At 47.1% G+C, this 19,270-nt stretch overlaps 1 protein-coding gene across 1 annotated transcript; it reads left to right on the top strand.

The window, feature by feature from the left end:
- The first annotated feature begins 375 nt into the window (after positions 1–375).
- On the top strand, positions 376–1,035 carry LOC136991368 (GSK-3-binding protein-like). Its single transcript, XM_067292300.1, has one exon. The coding sequence runs from the start codon at positions 445–447 to the stop codon at positions 1,033–1,035; it is 591 nt and encodes a 196-aa protein (XP_067148401.1). The 5' UTR covers positions 376–444.
- The last annotated feature ends 18,235 nt before the right edge of the window (positions 1,036–19,270 follow it).

The following is a 19,270-nucleotide window of genomic DNA, read 5'->3' as shown; positions in this document are numbered from 1 at the left end:
CCCGCCCACTCACTCTCCGCCTGCCAATCAGCGCGGCCCCACCTCCGAGACCCGAGGTGCGGGGTTTGAAAGCGGGAGGGACCACTCGGCGCGCGGACGGGGGGGGTGGGGGAAGGAGCAGGGCGGCGGGGAAGCGCGACCGCACCCGCCCAGGCGGTGGTATCCCGCCGCGGGAGCGGTCACCCAGCGCAGCAGCACGACTCCCTGAGCCGCCGCGCGGAGCCCCCGCGGCGGGCGGGGCAGCGGCGGGGCGCGGCGGCCTCCCCCCCGCCCGGCGCAGTGGGAGGCGCCCGGCGGCTCGCGTCACCCATTGTTTACAAACCAACCCCAGCGGGCCGAGCTCCAGCTTCAACCGCAGCCGCCGGGGCCGCGTGTGCTCGCGTGCGCGTGTGGCGGCGGCGGCGGCGGCCCCCTCGCGCGTGCGGCACGGCGGCGCCGGCCGAGATGCCGTGCCGGCCGGGCGAGCGGTTCCTGCTGCTGGAGCGCGCCGTCGCCGTGGGGCCGGCCGGCTCCAAGGAGGTGGACGCGCTCGTGGCTAAGCTGGGCGAGGTGTTGCAGCTCAGCGCCCAGCGGGCGCCGCCGCCCCGCGCCCCGAAGCACCTCGGCCCCGGCAGCGCCCGCGACCGCGCCGCCCCCTACTCGCCGCGCTGTAGCGGCGGCGGCCTCCTGGCGCCGCGGGGGCCGGCGCCGCTGCCCGCCCACCAGCACCACCGCGCCGAGTCCCCGCGCCCGGAGCGCGGCAGCCACCAGCGGGTGACCAAGCAGCTGTGCGGCCGCGGCTGGCTGCGGAGCGCCGCCCGCCGGGGGAAGCAGCCGCCGCCGGGGCCCGGCGAGGGGCCGGAGGAGGAGGAGGACCCGCACCGGCTCCTGCAGCAGCTCATCCTCTCCGGGAACCTCATCAAAGAAGCCGTCCGCCGGCTCCAGCTGGCCGCGGCCGCGGCCGCCGCGGCCTCCACGGCGTCCAGCGGCAGCGCCTCGGCGGGGAGCGGCGGCGCGGACGGCGAGGCGGCGGCGGCCCGGCAGCCCCTGCAGTAGCCGCGGCGCCGAGCCGAGCCGAGCCGGCCGGCGGGGCCCGTGGGGCCGGCGGCCGGGCTCGTGGGCGGCGCGGCGCGGCGGCCGGGTGTGTAACGTGGTGCTAGCTCCCAGGCGCTGTAAGTCCCCGCTCGGAGGTCGCCGCGGGGGGAGGCGGTGTCCGTGCCCGTCCCTCGCCCTGGGCGCGGGTCCCCTCCGGCCGCGGCGTCCCGCGCCCCCCCCCGCCCCAAGGTCGCCCGCCGCCGGGGCGCCCCGCAGCCGCGCGTCGTGGCTGCGCCGCCGCCCGCCCCGCCGCGGTGTCGCTGCCGCCTCTCTCCCTTCCTCCCTCCCGGAGCTCCTCCTCCTCCTCCCCCCGCCGCGGAGCCGCCGGGGGTCGCGGCGCCCCCGGCCCGGCCCGGCCCGCCCCCCTCGCCTACCCCCCTCGCCTACCCCCCTCGCCTACCCCCCTCGCCTACCCCGGCCCGGCCCGGCCCGGCGCCGCGCCGGCCCCGCGGGAGCCATTTGCAATAATTGTGAGTGACCCGCGCGGGAGGCGCCTGCCTCCCCCCGGGTGCGTTTCGTTTCTTTTTCTTTTTATTATTTTAACATTTTGGGGTTTTTTTTTCGTTGTTATTGTACCCCGTCGTGACTGTATGAAGCAGTTTAAAAATGTGAATCTCGAAAGCTGGAAGGCAGCTGGACTTATAATTGTAAAGCCTGATGAGTGAATGGAGTCTGAGACGCATTGTTCACACAAGGTAGCTGAAACAAGTTCTTTTTTTTTTTTTCTACTGAAAAAAAACAGAAAGAAAAAAACCCACCCCCTCCCCCAAACAAACTCAATGGCTCAACTACAAGATGCAGCTGTTGATTAAATATATGCACTTCGTACCGGAGTGTTTGAAATGTGTTCCTGATTTGCAGGACTTACTGTCTTAATTAACCTGTCTGTACTGAATAAACGTGGTCTTGTTTTTATTTTTGGGTCTGTGTCTCATTGTTAAGGGGAAGTGAATTTTGGTTCATGTGAGCACAACTACGTGGATGATGCTCTGATAGAAACATTACCCCGTGATCTTCTTTCAGTTGTGAGATCTCCATTTTGCAGACAAAAAACCCCCCACAACAATCCGCATAGTCTGATGCAGTGGGACAGCGGTTATTAATGCACAGAGATGCAACTGAGCCCCTTTGTTTGCCAGCAACGTTTGCTCGTAAGCCACGAGATGCCCCTTTTCGCAGCCTAGAATGTGGCTAGTGGAATTCATAAGTCAAACCATACTGACACCAAAATTAAGTGTCTTGTTTTGGGGAAGGAGCATATCTTGTGTCGGTTATTTGTTTTTTCTTTCTTCAGGAAGGAAAGAAGTCTAGGCAGTCACGCATTAATAAGATCAAACTAAAAAAAAAAATCTATAAAACAGAATTTGGTGCTGATGTTGATTAAGTTTTAATACCTGTTCTGAATAGCTTCCTTAGGTAAAATCCTACATTTGATTTTTTACAAGTCTAAGAAGGAGCTTCAAGATCAGAACTGAACACATCAGACAGACTGGAGCAAAACAATCTCCCAACCCCCACTCAATTTGAGGTAAAAGCTTCTCCTTTGAAGAAGGTAGCAATCCCACATGAAAGAAAATGGAAGATGTTTGCCTTTGTCCAAGAAAGCGATCTGAGCAGTCAAGTTTACTTGTGTGATTAGTTTTTTCAAGAATAATTTAAATCCACAAGATACATTTATTTTAGATTTCTTTCTCTGCTACCAGTTATTGATTAAAAACTGATGCTGAAGGTTGTTTTTTGTAGTGTTTCACGGAAATCTTCATGAAGCAGAAACAGTATGTGTTTATTATTAGCTTTATCTTGATTAATTTATAAGCAGATTGCAGTTTTTCCATATCAAAGCATGTAAAATGCAAAGGAACAAGTTCAGTGCATTTAGAAAAATTGTATTGTAACCTCCTTAATTACTAACATCTGAAGTCCTTCTTTTTCTCGTAACTTATGCTGCTTTTGTGGCATTTTGCACAACTTGGAAGATTTGATTTATCATTAGTTCTTATCCTCTAATATGATGATACAATGTGTAGGGTGTCCTCATTTCAAAGGAATTTTTATTTGAAATTTTTGTTGCTTTTTTTCCCCTTCATCCAGGAAAAAAAGTTCAATAGAATGTAAAAACAAATCTTAGCTTCAAATATAACCACTAGCCAACAACTAAAAGACTGGTTGCTCTTGTATTTGTCCTTCCAATACTTGGACAGATATGTATCCACAGTGCCAACGGTGAATTTGAACTCGAGGATGAGTAGTTTAATTATCTTTACCCAGAGACCTGGAGGAAATGAGCTAAAAACCTAACGTAGCTGATGCAGCCTGCCTTGTTACACAACTGTGGCTGAATGTCTGTGTGTATATGTCAACTGAAATTATGAAAGCTGGTGTGCCTGACTTGAGTTTTTACCACTAATAATTATGCATCAATTCTACTTTTCCCTTTTTTCCCCCCTCTCTGTCTCCCCTCAACAAATCCAAGCCTCTGTATACTAATGAGAACAGCTAACTTTACAAGTGTCCTTTGTAGTCATTGAAAGCCTTGAGACATTCCTTTTAAGGATTTTACTAGAATAACACTTTTCAATAAACTGGCAGTTGAAGTGAGGCTTAGAAAAGATGCTAATAAATTTCACAGTGACTGGCTGTTTTTTAAGCTTCCTAAATTACTTCTAAAATAGCTTTTACTTTCTCCTTTGTGAGATACAGGGAGATCTATATATGAAAAGGGTTGTAGTGAGCTAAGTGTTATGTAGAGTGTGTGATGATTTGGTAAAAGGATTTTTGGCACTTGTTTTGGATAACTTGCATAACTCACTGACGCGTCTTCATTGCTTGTAATGTGAACATCCTAAATTCATGCCAGTAACCTTTAATGTAACATCTTATCTTCCTTATAAGTCTTTAAAATTATCCTATTCAAAATAGAGCACATGTAACTTCTTCTTAAGGAAACAGACCAAATGTGGCTTATTTTGGTTTTGGAAGCCAAGTTTTACAAGATGTTGGACCAATTGAAATATTGCCATAAGTTTTCCATTGATTCATTGCAAGTTCTGTTTTTCCAAACATTATCATGCAGCCTTGTGCAACACTATCTGAGCATACAAACAAAAGATGAACTTCAATATAAACGTCATTGTCTACTTTGTTTCCTACATAGAATAAAAAATGTTGAACAGTGAAGTAAACAGTTTTGTAAGCTTTAAATAGATATCTGTGTTTTAAGGGTAGGATTTCTTTGATACGTTTAACCAATTCTGATCCTCAAAAACCAATTAGTTGGTTTCTAGAAGAGCAAAAAGTAAATTTGGGTACATGCTGCATTTGGCCTTCACAGTATACTTAGATTATCTTCATTAGTAAGTGAAAAATAGAGTTTACTTCAGCTTTAAATGGGGAGTATTTTGGAATTAGCGTTGCATTAAGCAAGTCCAGCAAACTATATGGATTAAATTTTCATAATAGGTATTTAGTTAGGTTTTTTGGCTGTACTTTTTTTTTCCATCTCGTTCAGGATTTTACTATGGACCACATACGAGCTGTAAGCTCAAAAATAAAGCATCTAGATATCTGTAACAAGCATTATTGCAACATATTTGGGAAGAAGTTTTATTATGTTTATGGGGGACTACATTTTGGGGGGAGACTTGATTTTAAATATTCTTGTAACCAAATACATGAAAGACTCAAAAATCATATTTCAGTGCACCTCTCTATGGTGTTACATTAGTGTGGCACAAGGCCTCTGCCGCAGCTTTTTTATTAATAGTCTGTGTTATAGCTTAATTCCTCCTGAGTTTTCTGTGTGACAGAACAAGTGTTTTCCTGACCCCTTGCCTAAAACTCCTTCGCACCATTGTTGTATCTTGTTTGTTCTGCTGTCACATATCTTTAGCTCGAGTGAAAGTAATTTAGTTTAGCTAGAAGTCTAGTGGATAGGATGATTTTTGCCAGCTATTCTGGCCTTGTGTCTCCTGTCTACCTTTTGGCTCACTACTGTGTATTGCAACTGCACTTAGCTGCTCCTGTAAAAATTATGTTGCTATTGTACTAGGCATAATAAACATGGTAGGAAAGCAGGGGCTCAGGCCTGAGTCCTTAAAATCTAATTTTAAAGGAAATTCTTAGCATCTCAGAAAGCATAAGGGAGCAGAAGGTTGTAGGCTGGTTAGCGCCAAGCCCCAGTGTCGGTGTCCTCTGTTTCTACCTAAAGAGCGTTTCTCCTTCCTTCCTTCCTATTCCCTGGCCCCACGATTCTCCTCCCGCTGTGTTCTCCCCTTACCCAGGCCATTATTTTCAGCTTATGGCTGTAATCTTTCATCTTCACATGCTCCTTTTTGCATGGTTTTCCATGGTATTGCTCTTCCTAAATTCTAAGTAGCATTGTTCTCCTCAGTTGCTTTTTAGTAGCTACTTTTTAGCTTGCTTTGTCGTTTGGCTTCAAACGGTATTGTAGCTCAGTCACTTTTTGGTAACCAAGATTTGTTTTGCTTCATAACTTTGCATGGTGTTAGTAGGAGGACTAGTTACAAATGTCTTTCATGTTACTCCAGTTTGCACAAGGTAGGGCAGAAATCAGAGGTGAAATCTGAGCTGCAGTGAAATCAACAGATAAAGTCAACAGAAAAACTCCTCTAGACTTCAATGGGAATTTCCTCCTGTGTTTTTTAGAAGTAGCTGGAAAACACCACCTAAAGTGCTATGATAACTACCTAAATACTTTTGCAAAAGTGCTATGATAATTACCTAAATACCTTTGCAGCAACATGAAAATGACATTCGCAACTTTTTTTCATGAGAAACTGAGGTTTGTTCACTTTCTCTCTTTTCCATGCCATACTTCCAAAACCAATGTTTTAACTATGTGACTAAATTCAATCAAATCTGTCAAAGGCGTGGAAATCTTGTTCTGCAAATTGTATGACAAAAGACATCCTATTAGAAAAAAGGAATTAGTGCTCCTATCAAGAGCAAGGTTGCAGAGTGCTCAAAGCCATATTATTATACACTGTAGAATCCACAACAGAGTGAGCTACAGGAAATCAAGCTTCATAAATTAAGAGGCACACAGAATTAGCTGTTCCTTATGCAATATCCTGTACCTAAATTGTATTATTTTTGCTTCCCATGATCTAATCTGGTGATTTCTGGTAGAGTAATACGGTTAGCTAAGGGTACGCTTCATTTCTGTAAACACTAGGACATCAGTGATCAGAAGAAACTGCAAAACACCTCATCTCTGTGCACACCTGGTAATCACTGACTTGGCAGGACTTTCCTGAAGAGGTGTTAAAGAAAGGCTGTAGCTCCTGAGCTATGTGAAGAAGTTTAACAATATGTTCAGTTGCCATCCAAAGCAGAGGTTTTACAGAGGCAACAATGCTAATACCAGAGAAAAAAAACTACTGGAGCTTTTACAGTTGGAAGCAAAGCGGTAAATTAGATAATAAATAGACCTGCTTTCATTTTCCTCGTGTGTAGGCACTGTCAGTCCTCATCTGTGGTGCCTTCCGAGAAACTTTGTTGCTCCCCTGAGCGTTATGAGGCTTGTTGCATCGGCTGCCAGTTAGAAATGGTCTCTGATTGATTTTACAGTCCAGAGAGGCTTTCGTTTTACAGCTCAATGTGATCAGTTTTAGGAGTGGTACTAAATTAACTATATTTTTCAATGTACATTTGGTGTTACTTGATGAAATGGCACCAGGATGAAAATGTTTTAATTATAGGAAGTGGATCCTGGCTGGCTTAATACTGAGTATTTGCTGCTCTAAGCATTTTGCCACAAGAGGTCGATGCTTATTCTATCTGTTTCGCAGCAATTGTCCTAGTTTAAAGGCTTAAATCTACAGAAGCAAGGGCTCTAAGCTAAGGTTACATTGTGGGTTATTAGTGTACTTAAATGCACACTGCAATGCCTTTTCATTTTTACAAGACTAACAGTTTCCACAGCAAACCAAACAGGGCTAAAGAACACGACTGAACATGTGGCTGCACACCCCAGACTCTCTGGAAGGATGAAAAACGAGGGGCATAGTTAATCCTCTCCTGTTGTTAGAGCAGCGCTAGCAGCTGATGTTCTGACAGTACCTAGCTCTCAGTCTGTGTACAGGTATGCCCTACCACTGCAGTATTTCATCTATATGTCATTTTTGGAAGGTAAAAAAGCAGAGATTTGGATTTTTCATCTTGCTGCTCTTCTCTTCTGTTAGCTTCCACCAAGCTACTCCTCTGCAGCCTGCAATGCAGACTTCCCCTGCCCATTTCAGCTTGGTCCTAAACAATGTCTGGCTCCTTTCTGTTGGGTCATGGGACAAGAAAATCTTATTCCTGTAAAAAAGGAACGTGTCAGTCTGAAGCCTCCCGGATGGGGAGCAGAATGGAACCAAGAGACTGAAATTCTCACCTCTGCATTTGTATAGATCCTGTTTTTTCCCCTTCTTTTTTCCTTTTAATAAGGGCTGTGGATGTCAAGTACCTCTGAAAGTTGCTTACCTCAGTAGGGATTTAGAGGTGAGCCAGAGTCCCATTTTTTGTCTTTCCTGTTATTTTGCTGGAGACCCTTTCCTCTAAGGTTGTTAATTTGTTTTGTGACAATCCTCTTCTTTGGACTGAGGTAAGACAGAGATGCTCTGGGGCTAAAGAGTAAACATACATGGCTTGAGTGCTTTGTAAAACCACACACAAGCTTGGGTTCAAATGTGAGTTGCTGTCTGAAATGGCACTTGTGCACAGGGTCAAATGTGCACATGCATTGACATGTTAACACTAAAAATGAAAGATAGTTCTACCCAAAGGACACATGCATTTAAACAGAAATAACTTTAAAATTATATTTTTAGGAAAATTTTAGGATACAGCAAAGACTGTGGAAGAATACCATTTTGATTTTCATCTCGTCTCAAGTTTAAGGCAGAAGTTCTTTCAGTGCAATACTACTTACGTCTTACATGTACCTTATCTTGACAGCTGCTTCTGGATAGGTTCCACATAAGTAAAAGCAGATCAGACCCTGCCATAATCTACCAAATTATTATAAGAAATGGAACTTCAAATGGGCTTTGTTTCACCCGCCTGTTCCTAAACAAAGCAAAAATCTTCATCATAAGCGAGGTATATATCCATGCTGAATGACTCTTTCAAGTATACTGTATTCGTGCAGGAGTGACTTGAAATTTGCAGCTAGCATAATACAGATCTGACTTATGATCGTAATGGTTTTAATTTATCTGTTATTAAAAGCCTCAATTCTTTTGGCTTCAGTATTTTTAAATGTGATTGGAATGTTTTTTCTCATTCATATACACAAGAGTAGAGATTTTTCTCATATTTTCCAGAGTCAGAAAAGTTTTCCTTTAGGGTGAGGAAAAAGAAAAGAGAAGAAAATTCATCCCAAAAGCAAACTGTGAAAAATATTTAATGGTTTTAGATTGTATCTGTTTGGGGAAATTATATTACAAACTGGTCTTCGCTTTTAAATTTGGCAAGCACAACCACCTAGAAAACTAAACTGTATTATGCAGGAGGCACTACTTTTAAGTTTCTAACTTTTAGAAAGCTGTAAATTGGAGAGAAGAGGTTAACTTAAATGTTAAAACTGGATAGAAAGAGTAAAGCTTTTCAGTGGGTGATTTCAACTTTACAAGTAGTCCACTCCAATTTATTTGAACTTGTATGACTTAGCAGCAGAGATTAATGGATTGACACCAAAAATGATCTTTCATTAGGGACAGTTCCACATAATTCAGTCTTTAAAACTCTAGGAATTTTCATACTGGATAAGACCTGGGCTCTAGGTAGTTCGAGATGTGGTCTCTGATGCTGATCAGCTGCTTCACACCAGCTGCTGCATGGTAGAACATCCCCATTAGTTCTCATCCTCACATCAAGTTGTTTGACTTCCTCTTGGAATATCCCTTTCATATTGTTAGTTTTTGAATCTTTAGTCATGGTTACAGGTGGTTTTCTTGATAGCTGTGCATGACTGTTCCGGTGGTCCAGTGCTTTTGGCTCCAGGAGACCTGACCTGCTGTGGTCAGTTAGCCTGTCCTGCTATGCTTGTACACAAAGCTGGCTCCTGTGGAGGGCAGCTGGAGGGTGGTTGGGATGGGCAGAGGGACAAGGCTGCCCTTGTAAGAAGCAAAAAGCCAGGCAAGCTGGGAACTGCCTGCTGGCTGTGACTGTCAGATGCTCCTGGTAGCTGTGTCGACTTCTGGGTGCTAATGCGGAAAGCTAACAGTGAAAGAGCAAGGATGACCATTGCCCATGGAAGCTGCCTCCGGAAAGGTGCGTGGGACTGGAAGTTGGGCTCCTTGAGAAGAGACTCTTCAGGAAATATTTGAATTGACCAGAAAGAGAAGCAGAAGATGAGCAAGAGAAAACCATCCCCAAAGTCAAGAGATTTTGAAGCAACACAAGGAAGTGAAGGACTCTAGGAAAAAGAATGATTTCAGACAATCCAGACTAAAGTACCTAAGCTGAAACCCAGAGGTGTGGTTAAGCCTCAGTTCCCCTTACTAACTCCTAGAGAGGACAATTATTAAAGCTTTGAGAGCAGATTATGGAGCCCCATCGTGAGAGGGAAGAGACTATTAGAGGCCCATCTGGAGAGCTGTAGGCACAAACAAGCTTCCTGATGAGGAAAAACAGTAGCATGGCAGAGGAAAGGAAGGCAGACTCACTGCAGCTTCTTCCCGCTTGCTACAAAAGAGTGCTGACATGTGGAGACTGCCTATAGGCAGCATTTATCCAGCCCTTTTTTCTGTGTTGATGTGTTCTTGGCTTCGGCACCTGCCTGGGTCACTTTGGAGTTTTTCCCTTTTGCTTTCAGTGATCATCTCCTGGACTGTGGGTTTGCACTGGCAGAACAGAAATAATTATTTGGGGCTTGGCCGTATTTACTTCAGTCTTGGTACTCCCTGATACCCCAGGACTTGAGATCTGAATCTTTTGTCTAATACTGCACAGAGGCCTCAGCTTCCTCTATCTACCCTAGACAGAAGTGGAAATACAGCATTGCCCAGTTCTTATTTCCGTAGTTGTGGCTATAAAACAGAACTGGGAGATGTGTCCTGCCTCTCTCCTGGTTATTGCAAAGTTAGTAATTTTGAATGTAGTGAAGTTAAGCAGTTACATCTTCCTGTTCAAACTACTTTTTTTTCTTTATTAAATTAGTTGCCGCTGGGCTCCAACCCATATGACAGTGAGCAAAATTAAATATAAAAGGTATCTGTTATTATCTTGCTGTTCTGGCTGTACATTCAGCAGTGATGACAAAGCTTTTGTCAGTACCAAAGACCTCAGTGCTTACATTGTCAGTACGGCCCTCCATTGCAATCCTGCCTGTGACAGTCTTAGCACCAAGATTCATGGCACTGGCAGAGCTTGGGATCAACTGCTTTCCTTCAATCACTGGGGTGATTCGGTGATTAACACTCATACTGTGTATGGCAGTGTTTCTGAGGCCCTGGGAATCTGATTAAAGAGTTTTTGCCACATCCTTGAGTTTCCAGCTGGTTATAAGGAGAAACCTCTTGCCCATGAGGACAGCATGGCATTGGAAGAGGTTGCCCAGAAAGTCTCCAGCCTCAGCAGTTCTTAAGACGAGGCTGGGTAAAGCCCTGAGCAACCTGGTCTGACCTTAGAGCTGATCCTGCTGTGAGGGGGAGGTTGGTCTAGAGACCTCTTGAGGTTCTTCCGACCTGAATTATTGTATGACCCTGTGATCCTGCAAAGTTGGACATCCACTGAAAGCAAAATACTCCATTCTAATGCAGTGGATGAGATTTGCCTAGTATTTCCCTAAATCCTCAGGTAGTAATAAGGAATCTAGGCTACATGAATTCCCTTAGCAAGTATGTCAAGTTCAAGACTTTTTCCTGCTTCATTCACCCCACTTTATCTTGAGTACTATTCTTATTTATAGTCCTGTCACTCACAATACAGTTTTCCATGGCTTCTTGACCTAGACACAGGCCTTCCTCACTGAGATCTATAAGGGCTCAAAAGCAGTAACAGCCTTTCCCCAGATGCCAGTTGCTGATCTGCAACAGTGACGAAATCCACTGATCAGCTGATATTGCTCAGGTAGATGACTGCATCTTTCCTGGCAACACTGGGAAAGGCAGACAGAAAGGACCAGATGTCATCTTCATGATTCAGGTATTCTTATATTCCCCCCGCCGCCATGGCTCACATGTGGGTCACTTGCTCTTACCTTTGGACTCAGGAGGGAACAAACCAGAGCAATGTTAACATGTGCCCAAGAGTTATTTTTAATTCTAAAGCGAACGAGAGAAGAGCCCTTCTCCCCCATTTGAAGGAGCTTATCCCCTGTGTTCTTTGGATGATGTTTGTAATGGCAATTCTTGTCTCAGTAAACCTTGTGCCTTGAGACCCAGCAAGAGCTGACAACATCCTCCATGTCAGGAAGCAGTTCCTTGTGAACCACTGACTTACCAGGCTCATGCCTAGCTAGGCAGTTTGCAGGTTACTGTGACTGGACAACAAAAAATTCCAGTTTTGATTGTTCAAATCAAAAGTTGGTTGTGAGGTCAGTGTTCTGTTTGCTATAGAAATAAACACATTCACCTCCTTTGCTTCAGGAAAGCCACAAGCCTGAGACCCCCATCGCAGATGTGTTCATAACTCTGTACATCTCTGGTCTCTGGTGTGTACCAGCCTACTCTTCTTTTATCAGGGACATTAGGAAATTCAGAGGAGAGCCCACATACATGATCTTAATAGGGCAGGGCAAGCCCAGGCAATTCAACTATCCAGATTTCCTGAAGCTCGCAGTTTGATCTTCAGAAATGTGGCCTGGGAGTTCAGGCAGTGCTTCTGAATGACAGCGTCTCTAAATCTCCTCTGGAATATCGGTTGGCTGGCTGCTGTGGGGACAGTTTCTTCTAAGCAAAGCAGAGCTCCCCCCAGCCCCAAATTTTACAAGCTCAGTTACACGAAAAGAGATGGGGAGAGCTCTCTGCCGTGGCAGAGCATGTATTTCGTGGCAGAATTGGGCAGTCTTAACAGAGGCACGTACGCTCCATGAGCAGAGTGGGTATGGCCAACACATCTCAGAGAGCCAGCTCCGAGGGACTGACTGTTCCTTCCTAATTAAATCTCAAAAAATGTAAAATGGTTTAATCAGGCCCCTTACATCTTTTACTCTGGGATAGAAGATCAAGCACAGGTTTTTTCAAGCATGTCTCTGCACAAGGGCTTTTCTAGATCCTTAATTTTTCTTCTCTCTCTTTCCTGAATTTCCTTTATTTTTCCTTCGTGCGAGGCATGACCAGTGCTTCACACAGCAGTGCAGACGGGGTGCGCTACTGACTGCTATCAAACACTGCAGTCCTCGTCGTTGTCTCCCTCCTTGCCTTGAAGAAACTCAAAGAGCTAATTCGTTTCTGAACAAACCTGCTGAAGTGTCTCCTGTGATGCCCTTTTATTCTACTCTGCTCTGACGTGCTGCTTTGGATTTTTGCTTGGCTGTTTCGCTAGTAAACTCCGTTTGCCTGTGTAGGTACAGTGCTCGCACGCCAGGAGGCTAGTGGAGATATGGCTATCCGGCTGCATGTTTGGCAAAAACAAAGCAATCCTTTTATCACCAAATGAGATGTCGTTACAGCCAGCCTCTGGCCTCCTCCTCAGCAAAATTAGGCTATAAAAATTGTAGGTCTCCATCCTGTCCTGTAAGAGTTAATGAGAAGAAACCAGTGCGAGTCTGGGGCGCAGGGGCCTCAACCTTTCTCGAGGGGCCAGGACGATCGGCCCCAGCGGCGGCGGCAGCGTGACTCAGCACGCGAGCGAGAGGCGGTGGGTGGTTAGCGCGCGCGCCTGCTCTGGCAGGGTGGCAGGATGCCACTATGTCACTTCTGGGGATGCGTTAACACCTTGCCCAAGCTGCACGCCTTCGCGGGGGGTTATCCTGGCACCTCCCGCAAGTGTGAAGTAGATGGAGCTCCCTGACAAGCTGAGGCTTTGCGGGCGGAGATGCAGGATCTGCGCCAGCAGCATGTGTCAGCTCGGAGCCCTCGTTTTCCCGTCGCGCGCGGCTGTGACAGCGCAGGCAGGCGCTTCCCATTACATACTTACAGACACTGAAAATAGACACTCCATTACTGTAGCGCATTAGCTGACAGTAATGATAGGGGTCTGCTTACTAGTTTGGATATATACCGGCAATCTGGCCACTTTTCATGCTTTATTTACCAGGGATTAAGTGCAACTTCCACTTACCACCACCAGACTCAATCGCTGCATTGTCTGTTACGGCGATCAGACATTTACTTATTTTTGCTTTTGTTATTAGCATCTGAAAACTCAATTACACGCGAGCACACATGCATACACAAACACACAGTAGTAGGCTTGTGCTGATGTTTTTAAAGATACACATCTGCTGATACTAAAAATAGGTCCTTGTCAGCAGCTTGGTAATTTTAGGCTCAATGAGAATTCATCCCCATGGTAACTGTACAGTTGTTGAATCATTTATTATTTGAGCTTCAAAATCACAACAGTGCTGGCAATTTTCATCCTTTGAGCATTTTTAAGGCCCTTCTGCTATATTGCCGTACTCCTTGCTCCACGTCATCATTATTTATCAAGCAACCAGCACTAGCCCTTGAACTGACTACCTGCTTCTCCTTGTCCGTATCCGGACTGGGATCCTAGATAGCAGGATGGCAGTTTAAATTGTTTTCACTTTTGTGTTAACAGTAGTCCTGCTGGCATGGTGCAAACTCTTGATTGGCAAAGCGATGTGAGCAAAACTTCTAAGTGCAGACCTAAGCTTCAGTCTGTGTCTTTGTAGCCAGAAAACAAGGTATCTCAGGTTTCTGTGTGGCAAGGGGGTTGCAGATAAGGTGCTAGTAGTTTTTAGTGGTGTAGATAGATGGTGGTTGACTCCAGGCTGGTGAGGGTACGCTGCCTGGCTTCTTGAAGATAAAAGCTGTTTGTACTTTCTCTCACTTGCTGATAATGCACATTTATCTTGTGCTAAAACAAAGAAAAATTGGCCTACTTGGCTGACAAAGCATAAGGTGAAACTCAGGCCCTCTGAGCCCAGACTTTCTTGGACTCTGCTGTCCCAGGGCCCTTTGCTCGCCAGAGGGGCGACCGGAGGGACCGGAGGGGCCGGAGGGGCTGGAGGAAAGCAGTGCAGACTGGGCTGGCAGTGACCACCTCCAGTATTGAAGCAACAGAAATAATTCAGCAAGAGGAACAGATATATACTGTGCAAATGGCATTGAAAGGGGGACCTGAGAGATTTCAGGAAGTTTTTCATCACTGGCATCAGCTTCCTCGCCAGCTGGCATATGCTGGAAGCTTTTTTTTGTTTCACTATTGATGGGTTTGTGATTTACTAGAGTGCATAATACAGAGAGCCATTACATTTTAGGTAGAATTAGGTAGAAAAGGTTCAGCAAAGTCCCTTTTAGTCTGATAAACTAGAATCTGAAAGAGTGACCCAGAAACACAGACACTATTCCCAGGTTCAAGCAGTTGTAAAGTGATATGCTGCTTCCTCCTAGATTAAACATTATAGCTATTGTATATTGTTGTGACTGATGCTGTATTTTTAGTCCAAATGCACTTTCATTTCATGAGCTTTTAAGAGGCTCTCGGACAACCTAATCTGCAGGGTGCTTTTAAAGTGGCTTTTGTATTATTAGTTTACCCAGTTGAACAAAGCTAAATAAGAATGTGCAAGTGCCTCGTACATCTTGCCTGCAGATGCTTTCCACCTTAAGCAGCTTTCTGTAAATCTGTCAGGATCTGAAGCATGTTGTGCATCATTAGCACAGGATTTGTCAGGTGATCCTCGCGTGTGCTGCGGGGAGAGTCGCAATCTGCCACTGAGAGCAGTTCATTTTCCCTATCCGTGCAAGTGTAATCATCACTGATGCTGGCCTGAGTTATGTGCATGCAAAGAGAAGACAAACTGTCTTCCTCAAGGGCAGGGCCAGTGAAAGATATCCTGGCTGAAGACCGGATCCTCACACTGAAGCTCTGCTAGACCAATGGCATCTCCATGGTGTTTTTCCTTTTCAAGCATTCCTTATTTTTAGTGAGGATTTACAAGATTTTGTTGAAGAGTGTAATGACCTAAATGGCAGCGTGGGCAGATGTCAGTGGCCCGCCGCGTTCGATGAGGAGGCCTTTGGCTGCCCGGTGTGGGCTGCGCTCCCCAGGCAGCCCGGGCTGCTGCAGCGCGGCGGCGCCCCGATCGCCTCGCACGCGCCCTGCGCGGCCCCTCGCCTTCTAGGAGTAAAGTCCCCCTGCGCTACCAGCAGGATGCTCTGGCCGGAGCATCGCTGGGGAACACCTGTCCCCCCACCCTCTCCCATGACGCCTGTCGGGGCTCTTCCACCCCCCCCCCCCCCCGAAGTTCGTTACCGCGCACAGCTCCAGGGTTTGCGTTCTGGTTTGGTTCCTCACTGGTGTCGTAGGCGATCATAGTGCCGTTTAGCTTTATCAAAACAGATTTGACCTGATTCGTGTATTTGAGTTTTGACTGCATACATTTGTGCTGGTTTTGTTTTCTTGAGAAATGGGACAAAGAAGAGATTTAGAGCTCATAAACTCTGCTTGCTTACAGTACATATATTATATCCCTGCCTTTGGTACAATCACATGAAAAGCCACATAGGACTGAAGACATTTTTATATGGGAAAATGGCCTTGCATTCCTCAGTAAGAACCGTCCTCCAGCCAGCACAGAAACTTTTATTCCCCCAAAGCAAAAGTGCAAGTGAAAAAAAAAACCACCTCAAAGAGCATCACTGGGAATACTTTCCTCAAGGTGATGGCTACTTTTCTGTTTTATAGGTCCCTTTGCAACTCTGGGACTGTGTTGTGCATATTTTCATTAAAATTCCTTTCAACAGTCCCAAAACAATTTTTAATTCTAGAAGATAAACCAGAAAAATAAAAAATAAAAAGAGCATCTGGTTGCTCAGTCTGTTCATTTAATTAAACTAGAAATTTCCTTCCCTCTCTCAGTTTGGCTCTATACATTTATTCCACAGCTTCATTGCACATATATAGACAGATCTGGAAGCTGCTGACTTTTTTTATTTCCACCTAACAGCTTCCACCTTACCCAGGCTGGAAAGCACACACTGTGGACGTGGCCTCAGCTGTCAGATGCAGCACTGGGTAACACTGCTATTTACTGTGCTGCCGCCAGACCACTGCACTGGGAGAATTGCTATTGTAGAGGATCCAGAGAGCCGGTCATGGCTCGCAGATTTTATAATGAGTTGGGAGGGGGAGAAAATCACCTGCACAATGGACCAGAAGCAACATTTACTTCCAGACCTGCTGTGGCCAAGAGCATGTTCCCCGTAGCCCTTTCTTCTCATCGCGCGATGCTTCGTGAGCTTCTTAGCACTGGCCCACAGGCTGCTGCCCACCACTGAACATGCCTGTGAAGATCAGCCCAAGCCCCCTACCTCTTCCCAAACACAGTTATCCCCTTGCCATGAATTATGAAGGTCTGAGGAGTGACCTCAAATCACAGAATCACAGAAGGGTTGAGGTTGGAAGGGGCCTCTGGAGATCATCTACTCCAACCCCTCTGCTCAAGCAGGGTCACCTAGAGCAGGTTGCCCAGGACCCTGTCCAGATGGCTTTTGAATATCTCCAAGGATGGAGATATGGTGTTACCAAACTGTGGCATACAGCCAGTACAGCTCACCGTAGCACCCAGTTTTATCTTATTCACAATTTATTCATATTTACCTTGTTATACCTTTTAAAAAAATCCTGCTTATTAGGGGAAGAGACATCCAAATGCTGCAGTGCAGTGGCAGCATTATTGACCATGGTTGACCATCATTGACCATGGCTCCACCACATGATGATTGCTCCCCTGCAGAACATTAGCTCCCATAGTTGCACAGCTGTAACGCAGGGCATCACCATAGGCCAAAGCCATAAGCAGGTGCCTTCGAGGTCCTTATTTAACCTACAGAGCAGCTGTCATTGGTGACCATGCTTGAAAGGGAAACCAAGTCAGCTTGAGACTTGGAGATCAGAGTGAGTTTAAAACTTTGGCTGTAATTTGTCTCCTCCAACACAGAATGCTTTTTTATCTGAAGTCACAGAGAAATGAGTATGTGATGCCATTATGCTATTTCTGCAGTCACTTTCAGAAAAGAAAAGCTTTAAAAGCCATCTATCAGCTCTATGTTACTAGATTTTTCCATCTCTTTGTAACCATATTTTCCATCTGAGATTTTGGTTAGTAAAAATAGCTCATCTAATATTGTATCACAGTAGTGACAAGGGTCTTTTAACCAGGAACAGCTCCCTAGCAGCGGGGTGCTCTAGAAACGCTGTCACTTCATAACTTTGCGTTTACTTATGAATGTTTATAGGAAACATTTCTTCCATGTAACATCCCATCGCGCTTCACCCTGCAAGCAGATTTGCACTGCCTGAAACTTGTTAATACATGGGCTTCTCTGTTTCGGTTTGGGGCGTACCTTACCGCCAGCGAGGCACGCAGCAGCCTCCTAAGAAACGCACGTGAAGGGCCGCTGTGCCGTGCGTATGTGCCAGGCACTGCCTCTGCCTGCCGAAAGCTGGCTTGCCGCGCTGCTAGGGGCTTTCACCCCAAAGGCAACATCCTCTACAACCTCGCCGCAGCTTTGGCAGAGGGGCTGAGACCAGGGCCAAAGCAGGGACCAAACCACCGTAGCTCTGTGCTTCCCCAGTCCTGGCAGGCAGAAGAGGCAGCAGGGAGCCTCTCTCCTTCTCTCCAGGCTCCAAATTATAACAGCTACTTAAAAAGCAAACCAGGCTTGCTGATGGACCCAGGCCGCCTTTAATTTCCTCGGTGTTCGTTTACATGCGCGCTTGCTTTATTTGCACGCCGTCGGGAGGGCGCTCACTGGCGAGCGCTCCCCGGTGCAGCGCAGCAGCTGATGAAGCTCTGCGCTCGCCGCTTCCCTCGGGGAACTGAACTTGCCGTCCGGGCAGGGGTGCCCACGCGCCCTCCCCGGCGGCTCCCGCGTGGGCGGGCACAGCGAGCCACCTTAGGGGGTGTGCGGGCAAAACGCCCGTCAAGGCTCGAACTCTGCCCAGACTCATCGGGGGAGGCAGAGGGGGGCGCAGAGCCCGGCCTCGGTACTTCCACCCCCAGCAGCAGCCGCCGCCGGTGCTCGAGAGGCGAGGAGCAAGAGGCAGCGGCCCGGGCCTGCGCGCCGGCAGGTGGCACATGCAGCAAAATGGTCGCGGGCTGCTCAGACTGGCAAACCTGGCCTGACTGCGCCGGGCCAAGGGCGAGAGCTGGCAGCATCCCCGGGAAACGGCAGCATCCCTGGGAAACAGCAGCATCTTCGGGAAACAGCAGCATCCCCGGGAAAGGAGCTGCCGTGCGGCCGCGGGCAGCTCCGGGGCCAGGGCAGTGCGGGGACGCTGCCTGGAGGCCGATGAAGCCAACATGGGGGTCTCTTTTATGAGCTGCTGAGCCAGGCTGGCAGACTGCAAGGAGGCAGCTGAATGCCCCACACCAGACTCACATAAAGTTCATCTGCTACTTTATTAAAGAATATGGAGTTAGCACGTGTGTGAAGTCATTTTGTGCAGAGCTAGGGGCAGACTCGGCAATGCCAAAGCCCTTCCCTTTCTGATGTTGTGCTTTTATTGCTATTTAGCCTCAGAAATCAGTTTGGCAGCTATTCTGCTGACAGGTCAGGCACATTGCCTTTACCAGCCAAACCATTCTTCCACTTGTTTCTGTTCCGCTGTGCGACGATAGTCGGTGTAATCCACCTCTGCTACCTGCTCACCCATCGCTGGACCTGCAGGCTGGCTAAATCTGTGGGAGTGATTCGACACTCCAGTGCCAGCGCCACAGGGACTGGAGAGCACTGTGTCTCAAGCTGGCCTTCCCTTAATGTCATCTGGGTCTTTGACCACCTCTCTTGCCATTTTAGCAGTGGAACATGACTGTGATGCTGGTGATGTTCTGGCTACAGCTCTGGTTTCCCAACATACAGTGCTGATGCTACTTAAGCTATTGCCCTGCTCTCCCACTGCTCCTCCCTGGCTCTGCACGGGGGCTCCCCACGGCTGTGCAGGACCAGCTGCTTTTCCAGTGCCAGGCTGTGAGCTGGGTCGGGGAATTGTTGCAGTGGTTAAAAATTTCCATTTCTTGTTCCTTAAAGAAACAAGAAGCCCTTGTTTCTTT

This window comes from Apteryx mantelli, chromosome 2, assembly GCF_036417845.1.
Source record: "Apteryx mantelli isolate bAptMan1 chromosome 2, bAptMan1.hap1, whole genome shotgun sequence".
NCBI classification, from domain to species: Eukaryota; Metazoa; Chordata; class Aves; order Apterygiformes; family Apterygidae; genus Apteryx; species Apteryx mantelli.
This window is presented reverse-complemented; position numbering and strand designations above follow the sequence as displayed.